Below are 20,524 nucleotides of genomic sequence, written 5' to 3' on the forward strand. Positions count from 1 at the left end.
GGCTTCCCCGTCCCTGGGATTCTCCAGGCAAGAACACTGGAGTGGGTTGCCATTTCCTTCTCCAATGCATGAAAGTGAAAGTGAAGTCGCTCAGTTATGTCTGACTCTTAGCAACCCCATGGACTGCAGCCCACCAGGCTCCTTCGTCCATGGGATTTTCCAGGCAAGAGTACTGGAGTGGGGTGCCATTGCCTTCTCCAAATGTGAGGTTTACTCCCTTCCAAAACCTTTACATTTTGCCTTCTTAATCTCTCTCAAATCCTCTCCTCCTCTCCAACCTTACAGTCACTGACTTAGTTCAGATCCCTATCATTTCTTATTTGGATTTCTGCAGGTGACCCTAATGGTATCTCTATATTTGGAGTTGCCTCCTTTTAATCCATTACCTATATAATGTTACAAAAGTAATTTAAAATACAATCCCATCATTCTATTCCCTTGTTAACAAATCCTCAGTTGCCATGCATAGTTTTTAGGATACATTTCAAACTCCTTAGTCATCATACCTAAGTCTTCATGATTATTCATATCCAAGCTCACCTCTCTCAATTTTTCACTTGACACTTCTTTTTCCATGCGTATTTTCAATACCAAAATCTGCATTAGCTAACAATTGCAATACAAGTTACCAACATTTCTTAGCAGCTTAAAATGAAAGACATTTATTATCTCAAGCAGTTTCTGAGGATCACAAATCCAGAAACCGCTTAGCTAAATGACTGTGGCTCAGGGTCTCTCAATGACAAGCCTGATCTGCAGTCATCTGAAGACTTGAATGGGCTGGAGAGTCTGCTTTCAAGGTGATTCATCTAGCTGTTGACCAAAGGGTTTAGTTCTTCAATACCGGGGCTTCTCAAAATAGCTTCTGATGACATGGCAACTGGCTTCCCCCAAAACACATTATCCAAGAAAGTGCGTGGGGAACCAAGATGGAAGCTTCACTGTCTATTATAACCTAATCTCCAGATGGAATCTTCAGTGTCTTTTATAACCTAATTGCCAAGATAAATGCCATCAATTCTTCTATAGTCTGTATCACACCAGCCAATCCTAGTATAGTGTGAGAGGACATTGCGCAAAGGTTGTGAACATTAGGAGGCAGGTATTGAGGGCTATTTTGGAGGCTAATTTCAATAAACAATAACGATAACAATGTAACCATCATTTTATGTATAGAGATATATGTATAGATGACTGTATGTCTATTTTTATTATGTTATTAAGTATCTTCATATTCCTTCTTCACTAATTCTGTTATATTCCAAGGAGTTTATTTTAAATGTGATTTCTTACCTCAAATATAATACTGTGCTTATGCCTGACTTTAAAAAACTGTGAAACAATGTTAGGGTGAAATATTGAGGTCATAAAATACCTAGGAACTTAAATTTCCTGCATAATTTTTCTCAACCATAGTAAGCATGGAAATTTGCAAATATAAATAGCAAATGATCTTCTTTCCTCTAATAAAATTGATTGTTAATGGCTTTATTTTGATTTGCGTGTAAAGACAAAGACAACAACGATGTTCAAAGTTACCTCTTTGTGAAAGGACATTGTTTTTGCCCATTTTTGAATACTGCCACACTCAGTCATCTATGTATATATGCATTCTTTGGCATATATATGTGTACACAGTCACCCATACATGTGCGAATTAGATATGAACTCAGTGGCACTTAGAAAAATGAATTATGTCTTCTCTTTGCCTAGCTGCAGTGGCTGGTTGCCATGGAAATGATGCAGAAAGTAGACCTTTCAGGAAATGCTAATTCTAATGTGTCTTCATTGGAGGAGTTCATGTATAAATCAGAAATAAAGAGAACTTTAATAACAAAACAACGCAAATATGTTAGGAACAAAAGCTATCTGCTTTTATCAAAGAAATCCAATTCACCATCTCTTTTGTCCTGACCTTGACTGAACCAAACATCACTCTTTCTGGAACTCAGCAATCATAGAAGAGATAGCTAGTTTTTAAAAATTAATGTCAGATTTCATCTTTAATTACCATATGCATAGAGTTAATTTCTGCTTCATTAAGTACTGCATGGGGTCAGGACTAATTTCCACAGTTCTCTACCTCCATAGATTATCTATTATTTCTAAAGTGTTTTCCTGCTTCAGATGTACTCTACTAGCATCTCCCAACACTGATTAATAATAACTTGGTTTCCTTAAAACCATAGTTGCTTGGAAAATATACTAAGACAATTCCTATCATTTTTTGATACCCTTTTTTGTCATAATGTAGTCTATGCATATAAAAGAAGTATATGCTAATTATGGAAAAAGTTTTAAGGTATCAAATATTTTTTAAAAATTGAAAATCATCCATGAGCTTATCAGGTAGATATAAACATTATTTTTTAATATATATATATACTCCTCTTCATTGCTTTTATGTATACCATTTAGAATAAAACTGGTATTCATCCTTTCAGAAATTTTTCATTTTTTCCTACAAAATAACTTATAGAATCATAGAATATTAAAGTTGGAAAGAACTCTTCTATCATATTATGCAATGAGCTGCCTTCATATCATCTTTACTCACTTATGTAAGTTTCTTTCTCACATTTAATTAGGTAGATAGTTGATTAGTTAATTACAATAACTTTTATTGGTTACTTCATGACAAGTTGATTGTCTGATAGTTCTGTCCTAAGTGAAAAATTATTGTTTATTCTTGCCCTTTGTTGATTATTCGCCCCAGTGTAACTCGCACTTTAAGCCAAATAAACTAGTACTAGAGTAACATTTAAAATTGAGGTACTTCATGTTATAATATTTGCTATAGAATGACCGTTAACTTCATTCTTATTTCAAATAGAGTTTCTTTAAATATTAAGCAATTGAAATGTGAATTTACTTAGCAAATTTTGATTGCCTAAGTTACAGACTCATTTTTAGTCTCTGAGTGCAGCTCTTTGTCGGTGGGAGTTTTGCTGTTGTACATCTGATTATCAGTTGACCTTATCTGTTAAAAAGTAGTTAATGACTATGAGAATCAACTGTACATTAGTAATTACTTTCAGTCAAATAAGCTTTGTGTGTAGACATAAATATAATCATCTGGCACCCTCAGGGAGACAAAACTGCCAACGTATCATTCCAGTTAGTGTTTCCATGTAGGAATTGTTTTGGATGTTGACTTACAAGTACAAAAGTCATGCATTATTTGTTTCTCTAAGGTAATTGTCCTCCAATCTTATTGAAATTATTTAAGAATTACCTGGAGAAATTAGGAGTATAGGATGAACAGATATAAACTACTATATGTAAAATAGATAAGCAACAAGGATTTATTGTATAACACAGGGAATTATGTCAACATCTTGTAATAATCTATAATAGAAAACTGAATCATTTTGCTATACACTTGAATTTAACACAATGTTTTAAATCAAGTATATTTCAATAAGAAAAAAAAAGATTACCTGGCTTAGTAGTTTGGGATAAGACTTGGGAGTTTTGCATTTTTACCAACTTCCCTTCTCCCTACCCACCTCTTGGAGGGGCAAAGGGACAGAACAGCTCTGGGGAACTCTGTGGAGAGTGATTAATAAGATCTGTGACCTTCCATGACAGCCCTAAGCAGATCTCTAGGAGGGAGGAGCTTGAGGAAGGAATTGGTGTCCTTTTTCCTTCCCACATCCTGTGGGAGCCTCCTTCTGCAGAATTCATCCTACAGCCAAAGGGCATGGGAGCCTCCTATACAGTCTATACAGACCAATCTTCCAGACATGGAGGTAGAGAAAGGTGGAGAGTGGATGGGGTCAGGGAGCAGAGGTTAGAGGCAAATAAGAGATATACTGCCCCCCAAATTACATAATAAATATTTACATTATATATTTATATTTTATATATAATGTATATACAGAGTTGTGTATAAAAATGTATATATTATACAAGATATATATAGTATATAAATGTATAGATTTTCTGTATATATAAATAGTGGATTTTTAGTCCATATTGAGAAAGTTCAGGATCTTAGTTGGCTAAAATTCTCTAAAGAAACAGAGAAAAGTACACAACACTGAAGTGGTTAGGTTCATGTATTTTCATAGGTGAATACACTCGAGTGATCAGCACCCATATAAAACAGAACATTACAAGCACCCCAGTCTGATAAATCATGTAACACTTAATTCGTGTTTGTTAAATGAATATACTACCAGCATTTATTTGCCCATTCTCCTTTGGCTGACTTTGAAGGTGTTCTCTAGTTTTTTATTGTAACAAAATTGCTGCAATAAACATTCTTGTGCATATCTTCCTGTGTACATGAGCAAGAGTTTTTCTAAGGTAGAATTTCTGGATCATAAGGTAAGGACTAAAGTTGACTGCTGCTGCTGCTGCTGCTGCTGCTATGTTGGGTCAGTCGTGTCCGACTGTGTGCGACCCCATAGATGGCAGCCCACCAGGCTCCCCTGTCCCTGGGAATTCTCCAGGCAAGAACACTGGAGTGGGTTGCCATTTCCTTCTCCAATGCATGAAAGTGAAAAGTGAAAGTGAAATCGCTCAGTCGTGTCTGACTCTTAGCGACCCCATGGACTGAAGCCTGCCAGGCTCCTCCATCCTAGATACCACCAAATTGCACCCTGAGAGAGTTTGCCAGCAGTGTATGAGTATTCCCAAGTATTTTTTCCCTCAGTAATACTCAATGAGTTTGGGTAAACTCCGGGAGTTGGTGATGGACAGGGAGGCCTGGTGTGCTGCGATTCATGGGGTCGCAAAGAGTCAGACACGACTCAGCGACTGAACTGAACTGAACTGAACTGAAGACTCAGTGTCTTCAGTTTTCTGTGGTCTCACAGATTTGTTGAGTGTGAAGTGGTATCCCACTGTGGTCTAAGTCTACATTGCCCTGACTGTTCACGAAGTGAAGTCTCTCTTTTGTTTATTCCCTCTTTATGTTTTCTTTCTGGTGAAATTTCCTTCCATACCCTTTGCCCATTTGAGCTATTTGTCTTCTTAGTGTCTTAAAAATATGTCTTCTTTATTAGGAAGAAGACTAATCCTTTGCAGGCTAAATACATTGCAATTATGTTTTACATTTTGTAAACTTTTCAGTTTGTTTATGTTTTTAATAGAAGTTTTACATTTGAAATAGTCAAATTTATCAATACTCTCTTAAAATAGTTGGGAAAGTTATCTTCTTTGAGAATCCTTTCACTCATACTCAGTCACATCCAACTCTTTGTGGCTCCACATTGACTGTACCCCTCCAGGCTCCTCTGCCCATGGGACTTCTCAGACAAGTATACTGGAGGGGGTGGCCATTGCTTTCTCCAGGGGATCTTCCTGACCCACAGATTGAAGCCATATCTCCTGTGTTGGCAGGCAGATTCTTTAACACTGAGCCACCTGGGAAACCCCTAGGATCCTGTCATACTAGGTCATAAATATTCTTAGTGTTCTTCTATTTTGTCTTTCCAAAGTCTCTAGTTCATCTAAAGTTGCCTTTTTTTTTTTTTTTTTGATACATGATGGTATGAAATAAGGATTTGGTTCTACCACATAAATAACAGTTTTTCTCTCACCGTTTCTTGAATGGCTATTTTCCTGCAAATGTGTAACTTTATTGAGTATTAGTGTCAGTGTACACATATGTGAGAGTATGACTTTGGCTTCTCCATTCTGTTACATTTCTCTGTTTGCCTGATTCTACCAATATCCTATTGTCTTGTTATTATAGCTTGTTTCTGATTTTTGTTATTGATTTTAATAAGTTAATAATAAGTTTTATAAAAGGTTTTCTGTATCTACTAAGAAAATCACGTGAGTATGTTCTCCTATAATTTTTTTTAGGTAGTAAATTACTTCAATAGACTTTCTAATAGTAAGCCATTCTTAAATTCCTGAGGAAAATCCAACTTGTACATTGCTGGATGGAGTTTGTTAATATTTTGTTATTTTTACATTCATGCTCATAAACGTGCCTTGTGGTTTTCCTCTCCTGACTGTTGTCTGATTTCGGTAGCAAATTTACAATAGTCTCATGAACACCCCTTCTTTTTCTGTCTTTGGAACACTTTGTATAAAACTAGAAATTCCCTTTTCCTTAATGTTTAATGAAATTTGACTGTAAACTTTCTGGGCTTGATACATTTTTAAAATAAATTTTATTTACCACAATTCCATTTTTAAAGGTGGTATGCCTGTTTAGGTTTTAATTTCTTCTTGACTCGGTGCAGATGGATAAATACGTATTCTTCTGGGTATTCAAACTTTTAATCCCATTAATCATAGTGTTTTCCTTTATTTATGAAACCATCATCATATCTAGTTATGTCTGCTTTTACAATGATCATATCTTGGTCACATCTTTTATTGTATTTCTTAATTAATTTTTATTAGTTTTGTCAAAAAATAACATTTGATTTTGTTAATCCTATTTTCCTTTGTTTACTATTTTATTAGTATATGCTTCTCTTTTACTTTCCTTTTTTCTGTACTGTTTGGGGTTTTATTACCTTTTTTTTTTTTTTAAACTTATTGTAGTATTAGCTTGGCCAAAAATTTCATTCAGATTTTTCTATTCATCTTAGGGAAAAACCTGAACAAACTTTTTGGCCAACTCAGTGGATGCTTACTTCATTATTTTTTACTTCTTTACAGTTCCTTTATCCTGCTATAGTCTTGTAATACTCTAAATGCTCTTTTCATTCCACTTTATCAGTATCTCACAAGTTTTCATATGTGGAATCATTATCATTCCATGTAATATTTTAAAAATTCTCATTGCAATTTTTTATTTGACCCATGAGTTATTTCAAAGTGTATTTCTACATTGGCTAACTGATTAGAGTTTTATCTTTTTGCTGTTAATTTCTACTGGAATTCAACTATGGTTAGAGTACTAGGTTTATATGAGATGATGAATTTTCTGTTTCTTTTGAGTCTTAATTTGTAAACATTTCAAGGTACAAGAAAACAATGTTAAATGTAGTATTCAGATCTCTTATGGTCTTCAGTTCAGTTCAGTTCAGTTTCTCAGTCGTGTCCGACTCTTTGTGACCCCATGGACCCCAGCACATCCTGCTTCCCTGTCCATCACCAACTCCCAAAGCTTGCTCAAACTCATGTCTATCAAGTTGGTGATGCCATCCAACTGAAAGGTTGTTGCTGAGCCATGAAAGATGCCGGGATTCTTGGCCTCCAGAGGAGAGAATTAAATCCAGGGCTAGTGATGAGGCTTGATTGCTCAGAGCTTTTGTGTAATAAAGTTTTATTAAAATATAAAAGAGATAGACAAAGCTTCTGACATAGACATCAGAAGGGGGCAGAAAGAGTACCCCCCTGCTAGCCTTTAACAGTATGTTATATACCTATCAGCAAGCTAGGAAAGGAAATGTCTCAAAACTTAGAGTGGCACCAGGCCCCTCACCCACAACATGCATTTTGAGATAACATTGGCACAAGGTGAGTCATCTCGGGCCATGAATCTTGAAGAAAGGCAGGTTTCCAAGTAAATATATAGTTTCATTAACATAGATTAGGAGAACAATGTACGAGTAAAACATACTGGTTTGTTGAGCCCTTATCAGTTCTGAGTCTTATGGGGAACCCACTTGAAGAAAGACAGAGTCTAGGGTAAATGCATAGTTCATTAACATATCTTAAGAAAGACATTTCTATAAGAAAAATGCATTGGTTAGCTGAAGGTTTGAGAAAAGGTTAGTTCAGGTAGAACCTGGTGTCGTCATGGCAACACAGAATTTTAAGAGAAACCTCCTTTTAATTTTGCATAAAGAAGGAAAAAAAATTTGATACATGTATTTTGTTTCCTCTTGCCACTTAAGAGAGACAGAAAAAACGTCTGACACTTGCAGCGTATTTCCTCTGTTTGGAGACCCCTAGCTTTCCTTCCTGTTACCCTCTCACAACCATCTCATCCTTTGCTGTCCCCTTCTCCTCCTGCCATCAATCTTTCCCAGCATCAGGGTCTTTTCCAAGGAGTCATTTCTTTGCATCAGGTGGCCAAAGGATTGGAGTTTCAGCTTCAACATCAGTCCTTCCAATGAATATTCAGGACTGATTTCCTTTAGGATTGACTGGTTGGATCTCCTTCTAGTCCAAGGGACTTGCAAGAGTCTTCTCCAACACCACAGTTCAAAAGCATCAATTCCTTGGTGCTCAGGTTTCCTTATAGTCCAACTCTCACATCCATATGTGACTACTGTAAAAACCATAGCTTTGGTTAGACAGACCTTTGTTGGCAAAGTAATGTCTCTGCTTTTTAATATGCTGTCTAGGTTGGTCATAGCTTTTCTTCCAAGGAGTAAGCATATTTTAATTTCATGGCTTCTGTCACTATCTGCAGTGACTTACTTATAGTCTTACTCATCTCCGTATATGCTTGATCTGCTATTTGCTTGAAAAATGTGTGTTAAAGTACACTATTATTGTTTGTTTATTTTCCCCTTACATGTCTCTTAGCTTTTGCTTTAAGTGTCTGGTAGCATTCTTATTAGGCTTCCCTGGTGGCTCAGAGGATAAAGCATCTGCCTGCAATGCAGGAGACCCGGGTTTTGATCCCTGGGTTGGGAAGATCCCCTGGAGAAGGAAATGGCAACCCACTCCAGTATTCTTGCTTGGAGAATCCCATGGACAGAGGAGCCTGGCGGGCTACAGTCCAGGGGGTCGCAAAGACTAGGACATGACTGAGCGACTTCACACACACGTTAAGAATTTAAGCTTCTTGGCTTAGTTTTCCTTTTAACGTTATGGTAACCATCTTTATACCTAATAATACTGTTGTAGGAAGGGAGACCTCTTCCAGGGCCTGAAACTGGGCTCATGTCTAACACTCAGAAATGAATTGTCCGAGGAGACACATGTGCTGACAAAACAAGAGATTTTATTGGGAAAGGGCACCCGGGTGGAGAGCAGCAGGGTAAGGGAACCCAGGAGAACAGCTTTGTCACATGGCTTGCAGTCTTGGATTTTATGGTGATGGGATTAGTTTCCGGGTTGTCTTTAGCTGATCATTCTGAATCAGAGTCCTTCCTGGTGGTGCATGCCTTGTTCAGCCAAGATGAATGCCAGAGAGAAGGATTCTGGGAGGAGGTCGGACAGGTGGTGTCTCCTTTTGACCTTTCCCGAACTCTTCCGGTTGGTGGAGGCTTTTTAGTTCCATGTTCCTTACCAGGACCTCCTGTCGTAAAACAATTCATGCAAATGGCTACTATGGTGCCTGACCAGGGTGGGCAGTTTCAATCAATGTGCTTCCCCTAATGATACTTTTTACCTCAAAGTTTTTTTTTATTATTGTTACACCAACTTCCTTTTAATTACATTTACATATCTATACCTATTCTCTCCCTTCCTAACTTTCTGTGTCCTCAAATATTAGAATTTTATTTCCTAATTAGAATGTGACTAAACCTTGTTTTGTAAATCCACTATAAACATTCTTGTCTTTTATTCCATTAATGTATTCATTATTCATTTTGATAACTGACATTTTGGATTTATATTTTATTTTATTTTATACTTTTTATATACTTATGTGGAGAAGAAAATGGCAACCCACTCCAGTGTTCTTGCCTGGAGAATCCCAGGGATGGGGGAGCCTGGTGGGCTGCCGTCTGTGGGGTCGCACAGAGTCGGACACGACTGAAGTGACTTAATAGTAGTATATACTTATGTATTTTATGTTTATTTTTTTCCTTGTCTGTCAATTGATTGTATTTTCTCTAATCTCCTTGTTTCTTGTTTTGGAAGGAAGTTTTCTATTATATGGCTACTATTGAAAGTATAACATGGATTCTTATCTACTCAAAGTCAGAATTAAATGAAATCCCAATGTTTCCGCTCCAGTCACTCTGTGCCTTATTATATACTGTTATATACACTTATGAAAACATCGCCATAATCAAGATAATGAACATATCCATCGCCCTTTAAAATGTCCTTGTGCCCTTTGTAATTTTCCCCATTCTGAACCCCACTCTTTCTTAATTTACAGGCAGCCACTGAACTGCTTTCTGTAACTGTAGGTTAGTTTGCAATTTTCCAGAATTTTGTATAAGTGAAAACATACTCTTTTTACCCAGCACAATTATTGAATATAATACTTTTCTCCTTTTTATTGCTAAGTAATATTCTGTCATATGAATATATCACAATTGGTTTGTTCACTCACCTGTTGATGTACATTTGTGTTCTAAGTTCGGGACCAGTACATTCTTATAAAGTCCTTTTCCACTCCATGTCAGTTAAAAAAAAACATAGCCAATTTTTTTTCTAGTACTATTATGGCTTTATATTTCTGCATTTAAATTTTAATCTATCTTGATTTTATTTGGTAAATAAAATACATTAATTTAAGATAGGCTAAATTAAATTTTTCCTGAGGAGTAAGTCAATTATGCCAATATTATTTATTGACTAGTATATTCTTTGAAGTAATTTGATTCTTGATCTTTATATATATTAAATATTTATAAATACTTGAATCTTTTGTAGCTCATATTTTATACCACTGAACTCTTGTTTAAAATCTTGACTAAATATTATTGTTGTATAACACAGATTAATATCTTGCAATTTATACTCTTTACATTTCTTCTTAAACCTTTCTTGATTACTCCCAATTTTTTTTCATCCATTCAATTAATTTCTCTGGAAATTTCATTGGAATTTGTGATATTGTGATTTATAAAAAGAAATATGTAATATTTTGTCTTCATCCTTGTTCCTGTCTCAAAGTCCCTATAATCCTTAGGGTATCCTAAGTGGTGAGCGGAACAATTATCTTTTGCTATGTTAATAAGGTGACTTTTGGACAGCATGTAAGTTTAGGGGCTTTTGTTTGTTTAGTTCTATACAGTTTCCTTGGCTCCTTTACATAATATTTGTACAAGACAGCAAAAGAGACACTGATGTATAGAACAGTCTTATGGACTCTGTGGGAGAGGGAGAGGGTAGGAAGATTTGGGAGAATGGCATTGAAACATGTAAAATATCATGTATGAAATGAGATGCCAGTCCAGGTTCGATGCACAATACTGGATGCTTTGGGCTAGTGCACTGGGACGACCCAGAGGGATGGTATGGGGAGGGAGGAGGGAGGAGGGTTCAGGATGGGGAACACATGTATACCTGTGGCGGATTCATTTTGATATTTGGCAAAACTAATACAATTATGTAAAGTTTAAAAATAAAATAAAATTAAAAAAAAATCCTTATGAAGTACTACACATAAGGATTATTCCCATTTCTTTCTTTTTTTTTTTTTTTTTTTAACTGTCACCTTCAATTTTATTCATCTCTAAAAGGATGATGGTCAGCGTTCCAGGTGTGCCCCACACACTGGCATGAAAGAGCAAGGCTTTCTTCCCAATAGCTTCACTACCCCACCTTGGCAAAACATGGCTTATAGCTCCGCTTTTCTCATTGGTTCATTTAGTCATTTACTTGTCTCTTGTTTCATCCTACCATCCTCCTAAGTGGTCTCACTCATCCTACTTTTGCTAGATACTACCTAGAAGTAGAGACACTGGAGAGAGTTTTGAAGGTCAGGTAGTAATTATCCAGGCAAAACTGAGGATTGGTCAGGAGAGTGAGTCAGCATTTCAGTCAGAGGAAACAGTGCCTATGGAGGAATGGAGTTTAAAAAGAAGTCGTGAGTTTCAAGCAGGTGGAGGAGAGTCAAGTAGTCAGTACAGTTAGTGAGTAGTTTGGTGGTGGTGGTCTATAGAAACAGATGAGGTTCATATTATGATGTTTCTTTTATACTAAGGTTATACATCAGGTTGACTTATACCTTGACAGAAATGGGAATAGACAAGCGGCCACTCCCAGCCGGCGCCGCAGCCCCCCAGGAGCCCGGCCCCTAGGTGTGAGATATTTCAGTCAAAGGAAGAAATAGCTCTTCTCCTAAGATGAAATCTGTTGTTTGGGAATGTGGTTGATCAACTTGACACATTGGCCAAATGGTGCCCAATGTAATAAAATGAAAAGAAGAAGCAAGATGATGTCATTTTCCCATATTGTGAAACTAAAAACAAATGCCTTTTGTGAGACCAAGCTAACAAACCTCTGACGGTGCAAAGAATAATTCTGTTTGAAGAACTTAATAGTAAGATAAAAGAAGTACTTTCAAGCTGAGACCTGCAGGTGTACAAAGATCTAAAATACATATTGAGTAGGCCTGATCATCTGAATCTCATTCAGTCGAGAAGGCATGGCTATGAGTTGGATTGTCTTCTATTTGTGGCCCATGACTATATTTGTGGGCTATATAGATGGGCACAGTTTGTTTTCTTTGAGCCTATTACCCTGAGGATGTGCCAAGATGTGCCTTATAACACTGCCTTCATGCCCAATCTTCTGAATCATTATGACCAACAGATGGCAGCTTTAGCAATGGAGGTTCCCAGATTGTGGTGACCGTGTCCTCGGCTGGTGGACCTGAATTTAGCTGGCGATCCTACTGAAGGAGCCTCAGTGGCAGCGCAGAGGGACTCTGGCTTTTGGTGTCCCTGAGAGTTGAAAATTGATCCTGATCTTGGCTGTTGCTTTTTGCACATGCGTGATTGTTCACCTCCTTGTCCAAATATGTACTTTAGGAGAGAAGAGCTTTCATTTGCTCTGTATTTCATAGGATTGATTTCAGTCATTTGCCTTTCTGCCACGTTGTTTACTTTTTTAGCTTTTTTGATTGATGTGATAAGATTCTGGTATCCTGAAAGACCCATTATAATTTATGCCGTCTGCTACATGATGGTGTCATTAATTTTCTTTATTGGGTTTTTGCTTGAGGACCGAGTCGCCTGCAATGCATCCAGCCCTGCACAGTATAAGGCTTCCACAGAGACCCAAGGATCTCATAACAAAGCCTGTATCATGCTTTTTATTATACTCTATTTTTTTTTACTATGGCTGGCAGCGTTTGGTGGGTGATTCTTACCGCTTGGAATGTATGACTTCTAGTATTAACCATGTGCTTTCTGCCATTGGAAACAGGGTCTCTCTCGTGATACCTCCATGCCAAAGGTCCCGCTATGCCACCTACTTTGATGTTGCTGTTCTTCGCTGCCTACTCCAGCCGCACTGGTCTGAAGAAGGCACTCAGTGGTCTCTGATGTACTATCTACAAAGGCTGAGACACATGTTGGAAGAGAAGCCAGAAAAGCCCCCAGAGCCAGATATTCCTCTCCTGCCCAGACCAAGGAGTAGCTCCATGGTGGCAGCAGCTCCCTCACTAGTGAACACACATAAAACCCAAGTAAGAGCATCTCGGGTCCATTGTTTTTTCAACAAACAGCTTTGCCATAACAGAGTCTTTTTTCCTTCTGTGCATCCAGCTCTTATTTATACCACTGCCGACTGTTTGGTTGGTGGGTTCCCCTGATACTATTATCCTTTCCTTTCCATCTTTTACTACTGGAGCATTTGGCTGTTCTGTTTTGCAAAATTCCATTTTGCATTTAATTTACCAGCCAAAGAAGTGCTTTCTAAATGCCTCTTACACACACTAATCTAGAGCAAGCTTCTGTTGATCCATAATAATGGAATATGGGTCTTCTGGCTAATTAAAGTGCTAGTTAATAAAGAGTTTTTGTATATACCTGTCAATTACCAATATTATAAAGCAGGTGACACTGGTGTTTTACTGAATATGATTTAACCTCCTTTGCATAGCTCAAAATTTTCCTGTGCCTCAGTGTCACCGTTCACAATATTGGTTTTTGATATATAGTCTTGCTGTTTATTATAGATGTTTGAAGGAATAAACTGAATATGTCCTGATGACATCCCCATGAAAATCACTTTTTGATAAATGAAAGTACCAATAGCAGCTTAAACACTTGTTCTCTTTTTCAACATGTTAAATATGTAAAGTATGATCTGCAATGTGTTGCAGTTGTTTGAGTTTATTGAAATGTGAATTGGCTATATCTGAAATATGTCTGCATATTCTGAAAATAAACAGGAGTGATATCAGAATGAAAAGGAAATATGTTCTGTTTTAGTAATAGATGATTTTGCCCAGAGTGAATATCTCCTCTGGTGAATCATTAAATGGAAAAACACATATTTTAAATAGAAAAAGAAATACCTACTCCCTTCTTATTTTCTTGGCTTTCCTAAATCTGGAACTTTGTGGTCTCACTGTTGAAATCTCCAAAGAGAAGTTACAATTAATATGAAACATATCTCTATTGTAATATGAAATATATCTCTAAGTCCTTGACCATTAATCTATTTTTATTGTCTATTAAGGATCTCACCATGAAATGTAATGAAGAGGAGAAATCTCTCAGTCCTGAAGCCTTTTCCAAGGTTTCATTGACGAATCTACGCAGGTCTGCCATCCCAGATCTTTCTTCAGATCTTGGCATGAACATTTTTAAGAAGGTGAGTAGAACCACTTAAAAAAAAAAACAAAACATCAACAAAAAAAAACAGTAGGGCATGAAATGTTTCTGATTGTGCAGCTGAGTCAGGTGGGTTGAGGAAGGGACCTCAGAATAGAGGTCCACTCCCAGTTATAGCGCTGACTTGCGGTATGACCTTGGGCAGCATGACCTTTCACATTTCCTCCTTGTGCGTGAGTGCTTCGCATTTTACACATTATGTGGGGTTGTTACAGAGCTCAATCCTGATAATATGTGTAAAGTGCTTCTAGTAGTGTGGTCATGGAGATAGTTGTGGTAGCAGTGATGGTATCGTGCATTTGTATAGCTCACCTCATTCTACCAAGCATGAGATCATATAAATAATTCTTATTTAATCCAATGAGACTTTTATTCTCCACAATTTGCACCTAAGAACCTGAGTCTCATTGCAGTTCTTAGAGTAATGGGATCATCATAGAACATTCATTCTTGAAGTCATCTCTTAAAAATTTTAAGGCAATAGAAAAACCAAGCTTTGTGATAACATAGTAAATCCTTATAACTGACCTCTAACTTTACTACCGTCATTTCTCTTTGTGAGTGACAGTGTAGGTTTCCATTCAGCAAACATTTATTGCACATCCACAAGAATCTAGAACACTAAAACTGGGAAATTAAAGGTTGAGTCTTTGTGTAAATAAACTGACTTGGGAGTCAGTTGATTGGTTCAAATTCCACTCCTACCATTTTCTACCCATGTGATACTGGCCAAATGATATTGGTTTCTTCATTTATAAATGGGTACATAATATACTTACCTCAAAAGTTTATGATAATTGAGATTATGTGTGTAGAGTCTTTATTGGGCCTAGTACTTAGCAGGTACTCAATAAATGTTAACTGTTATTTTCAACAATAAAATAGAAATAAGACTGCACCTTAGAAACTTTAGATAGTTTTAGAAAGGTTGAGTCCAACCTCAGAACTAGGTCTTCTAACTAAATATTTCATGCTGTTATTAATCCACTCTTCTCCTCTCTTTTTTATAAGCAAATGGAGCTAATCAAATAGAAAATAATATGTGTAAGATAATGTATGTGTGGTGGCTTATTTTTTTCTTTTGCAAAATGACTAGTTTGTGTCAATGAAGAATACAGAATTACCAACCTATCTATAAGCTCAGAGTTTGCTATGCAACATTGATAATTCAGTAAAAGACAAATGCTGTAGTTTTTCTAAACATGTTAATCAGTGGGGAGAAAAGAGGTTTTCAGTTCTGATTGCATATGAGAATCTCTGCAGAACTTTTAATAAATCAAGGGCCCAGGCCTGACCCTGGATCTATGAAGTCACAATCGCTGAAGATTAGGCCCAGACATTAATATATTTTAAAAACTTGAGGCAATTCTAAACTCTTAGATATACTAGATCTTGAATTTCTTTGATTGATAGGTCATAGGGTTGTACCAATGCATATTCTGCATCCTCTTTGCCTCTCCTATGAACAGAGGTGTGCATCTGAAGTCATTTGGCTGAAACAATGGATCTGTCTTGAAAAGTGGAGTAGAAAAAGACTGATTGGTCTTCGTGATGACTCAGGGCTCCTATATACTAACCCAGGGTTTCTCAAGTTTTACCAAGCGTCAGGATCACCTGCAGGACTTGTTAAACATTGCTGGCCCTCCCCTTTTGGCTTTCTGATCTAGTATGTCTGGAGTTGAACCTGAGACTCTGCATTTCTGACAATTTCCCAGGCACTGATGCTGGTCCAGGAACCACACTTGGAGAAACATTCCTCAAGCCCGACCCGGCAGAAAAACCTAGGAAATATGTTATCTTTTTCTTAATTTCTTTCACTGCTTTGCACATTGTGGAAATTTCTCTTGTCTCTTCTGGATGACATTTGGTGACTTTCTGGGTCTCCTTTTCCTGGAACATTTCCTGAATTTTGCTCCAACCCTTTGGGAAGCAAATGGTAACCTTGCCTTTGCCCCGTGCCTGACCTTCATCTCTCACCCCTGTAGTTCAAGAGCCGCAAAGAAGACAGAGAGAGGAAAGGTTCCATCCCATTCCACCACACGGGGAAGAGGCGGCCTCGGAGAATGGGAGTGCCATTCCTGCTGCACGAGGATCACCTGGATGTGTCCCCAACTCGTAGCACGTTCTCCTTTGGAAGTTTCTCTGGGCTCGGAGAAGACAGACGAGGCATGGAAAAAGGAGGCTGGCAAACCACCATTTTAGGTGACCACAAGGACCTTCGAAAGTAGGGCAGAGCTTCTTTGACCTGTTTAGAAATCTGGATCTAGGGCTCCCAGGGAAATCTGTACCTTTCTCGACAGTTTAGTCGAGAAATCTGGGCCCAAATACAACCTCCCCAGGACCCAAATAATGCTGTGTCTTCATAGACAAAGAAATGGAAATAATTGAATTATGCAAGAATCCTGTATAATTAGACAGCTCTATTTCTAATCATCCTATACAATGATTCTTTAAATTTTATTGAAGTACAATTTATATATAATATCATGTTAAAAGTTATATATATGTATTTATATATATTTTTCATATTCTTTTAATATTTCATGTTCTTTTCACATGATATTGATTAGAGTTCCCTGTACTATCCAGTATGACCTTGTTGTTTATTCATCCTATATATAATAATTTGCCTCTGCTAATCCCAAACTCCCATTACTTTCCTCCCCTACCCTGCCTTCCTCTTGGCAACTGCAAGTCTGTTCACAGCAGTATATCATTCTAGACATGGAAACATGGCCTTAGAGGGCTCTGTGCATTAACTTTGTGAATCCAAAGACAGACTTTTCTTTCACTCAGCTATTAAAAAAAGAAGATGTAAAGAAGAGAAAAGGGAGGGTTTTTTTTTTTTTTTTTTCTGGATGTCATATTAAGACCAGCTTAAAATCAAGAGATGACAACTAGCGGGGGCCTAACAGATGGTTTCTGACATTTGGCTTAGATTGGGGCTGACCTTCTCACAGGCAGCTTCATCAATCATCTCAACCCTGAATGTTCCCAAGGGAGATTTAATTCCTGCTAGTCAGCTGTGCCTTGCAGAGTTCCTAATACCCGCTGACTGTCACTGCCGTCCTTTGGCAGAACATCTTTCAGATTTTCTAACCTTCTTGTGGTTCTCGTCCTTCTCAGGGAAATTTACCCGGCGGGGCAGTTCTGACGCGGCCACTGAGATGGAGAGCCTGAGCGCCAGGCACTCCCATTCTCATCACACGCTGGTGAGTGACCCGCCAGACCACTCAAACAGCCACGGGGAGAACATCGTCAAGGAAGGTGGGTCGGAGGCGGCCCCTGCAGGCGGGACTTCAGGTTTCTTTTCCTGTTTCCTGTTTTTTCTCCATGTTCCATCTTCATTGTAATCTGGCTCCATGTGCTTTTTGAAAACTTGCATTTGTGTATTTTATGGCTGGATTATTTGTGAGCTGTTCTTAAAATTTCCTTAGTAGCAAGAGCTATGGGATAGCACACTGTGAACACCATACCTCTCAGAGGGAAAACAAGGGCAACCCATTCTATATTTGTTTTCACAAGAGCATTGACCTACAGGAAAGACTTCTAGGACATCTGTCACATCCCTCTGAAGGGCTTGTCCATCTTCAGGGGAGGAAAGTCCCTACCTTCTAAGGTCACTGATTCCCTTTCCAGACAGCTGCTATTCTGTGCTTTATGTGGAGCAAATGTGTGCCTCTGGATGAAATCCAAGATGGGTTCTTAATCTGTGCTCTTCTCAACCTATGAGTATAAATTTAGTCCCTCTTTTTCCTGGACTGTACTTCAAGTACTTGATGACATTTGTTAGTTACCACCACAAATTTATGTTCCATAATTCTTAAGCAGAAGAGAAAAAAGAATCTTTCTGTTGCCTCAATATATTAAATAAAACCAAATATTTTCACAGCTACAAACTTGTGGGGAAATATTTCAACCAAATTAGTTTAACTATTGGAGAAGGAAATGGCAACCCACCCCAATATTCTTGCCTGGATAATCCCATGGACAGAGGAGCCTGGTGGGCCCCAGTTCATGGGGTCGCAAAGATTCAGACACAACTGAAGCGACTGAGCACAACACTGTGTAACTAACCAATAGGGTCTATCTTCTAACTGCATAAAAAGCACCAGTTAGGCAAAAAAATTCTATCCTGGGTCTCAAGAAAGCCAGTTAAGAATTCACATTTTCTATAGCCTTCATTGTTTGTCAGATATTATTATACATGACTTAACACCATGGGAGCTGACAATAGCCCTGAGACTCTCCATCAAATATATGCTATAGCTGTGATTGTGGTCGTGATTTAAATAGTAGGTTAAGTGTCTAACATGATCTTGTAGGTTCATATGGGAGAAGTAAGACATTGCTTTCCTTTTTCTAGTGCGATCTCAGATCTCCACTATTACAGTTGCAACCTTCAATACCACGTTGGCATCGTTCAACGTTGGCTATGCAGACTTTTTCAGCGAGCATATGCGGAAGCTCTGCAACCAGGTGCCCATCCCTGAGATGCCACACGAACCCCTGGCGTGTGCAAATCTGCCTCGAAGCCTCACAGACTCCTGCATAAACTACAGCTACTTGGAAGACACAGAACATATTGATGGGACCAATAACTTTGTCCACAAGAATGGCATGCTTGATCTTTCTGTACGGAGCAAGAATTTTTCTTACTGAAGCGCAAAAGATATTGAATCTTTGGTCCAGTTTTTACAGTGTTGGGTAAAATGGACATATAAGTTCTTAGAAATGTTGAGTCTTTAAATGAAAAAGCTACACTTAAAAAAGAAAAAAACCTTTTACGAGTGTATCACCCATCTTAGATGTACCTTTTCTTTTTTTTGAGCTTCACTTTAGATTCGATCTGATATTAGAATATTTTTATAATTGAAAAACGTTAGTGAATCCTGAATACACTTAGTAAATATCTGTGTATTTGTGTTTGCTAAGTCCCTCATTTTCTAGACCAGTAGTAAAAAATTCTGCTTGTTTTCTTTTGTTATATAAGCAACATGACTATAAACCACCCAAACAGCAAGAGAGAATGAATAGAAGTCCATTAAAACATTTAAACCTGCATTCTCAAGAATGCCTGTCTTGATTATAGTTATTAGCAAATGAAAGGGTTGTTATATTTTACAAATATATTTCACACAATTTTTTTTATTTCACATTAGGGAACCTGGCTCAGCAAATAATTTAACATATTAAAATCAGTAGAAAGACATAATTTAAACATGCAAATATTTTGCATTTAAAATTAAATGTAAATAATGATGCAATTGCAAATGTTCTTCTATTATATGTCTAAGGAAACCTTTGCTCTTCACCAATTATTAGTGGAAAGGATTATTGGCAGAGGATTAAAACACTTTGATTTTAGAAATCAGTTGAGCAGGTTTTCATTTGGGCAAGTAATTGCTCTCCCATTAATCCATTATGCTTTGTTATCTCCATTAACTGTCCATATTATGGCAACTTTAGAGTCCTTAAATGAGATAACACACTTATACATTTTTAATTCCTCGGGTGATTTGTTGATTAAGCACATATACAAGGTTCCAATGCAGCATAATAAGATCATCTGAAAATTACCTGAATTATTTATACTTATGTGCATAGAACAGCCAAAGGAAATGCAATAAATGGAAGAGCCAAATCTATTTAGGAAGAGGTAATTCAAGTAACTTAATCACCCTCTGATTACTTTTGTCTTCCCCCAGGTGGTTCTGAAGGCCGTTTATCTTGTCCTTAACCATGACATCAGTTCTCGCATATGCGATGTGGCACTGAACATTGTGGAATGCTTGCTTCAGCTTGGTGTGGTGCCCTGTGTAGAGAAGAACAGAAAGAAGAGTGAAAACAAGGAAAATGGAACTGTAGAAAAAAGACCAAGTGAGGGAACTTTCCAATTCAAAGGAGTGTCTGGAAGTTCCACCTGTGGATTTGGGGGCCCTACAGTGAGTGGAGCTGGAGATGGTGGAGGAGATGAAGGAGGAGGTGGTGATGGAGGAGGTGGAGGAGGTGATGGAGGAGGAGGTGGAGGAGGTGGAGGTGGCCCCTATGAGAAGAATGATAAGAACCAAGACAAGGTATGAATGAACCAGCTTTTGCATACTCATGAAATGTTATTCTGATTTCTT

The 20,524-nt window shown here is 37.7% G+C and overlaps 1 protein-coding gene across 14 annotated transcripts in view; it reads left to right on the top strand.

Moving 5' to 3' along the window:
• Positions 1–20,524, top strand: part of UNC80 (unc-80 homolog, NALCN channel complex subunit) — a 230,194-nt gene that overhangs the window by 28,799 nt on the left and 180,871 nt on the right. For 10 of the 14 annotated variants that reach the window (XM_027566280.1, XM_027566179.1, XM_027566218.1 and 7 more), the window contains exons 8-13: positions 12,982–13,243; positions 14,242–14,376; positions 16,382–16,598; positions 17,523–17,699; positions 18,763–19,031; positions 20,105–20,473. In XM_027566280.1, coding sequence (XP_027422081.1) covers positions 12,982–13,243; positions 14,242–14,376; positions 16,382–16,598; positions 17,523–17,699; positions 18,763–19,031; positions 20,105–20,473 — 1,429 coding nt within the window. The remainder of the gene's footprint in view (positions 1–12,981; positions 13,244–14,241; positions 14,377–16,381; positions 16,599–17,522; positions 17,700–18,762; positions 19,032–20,104; positions 20,474–20,524) is intronic. The other 4 variants (XM_027566217.1, XM_027566236.1, XM_027566265.1 and 1 more) reach the window with 1 other exon arrangement.

This window comes from Bos indicus x Bos taurus, chromosome 2, assembly GCF_003369695.1.
Source record: "Bos indicus x Bos taurus breed Angus x Brahman F1 hybrid chromosome 2, Bos_hybrid_MaternalHap_v2.0, whole genome shotgun sequence".
Taxonomy (NCBI): domain Eukaryota; kingdom Metazoa; phylum Chordata; class Mammalia; order Artiodactyla; family Bovidae; genus Bos; species Bos indicus x Bos taurus.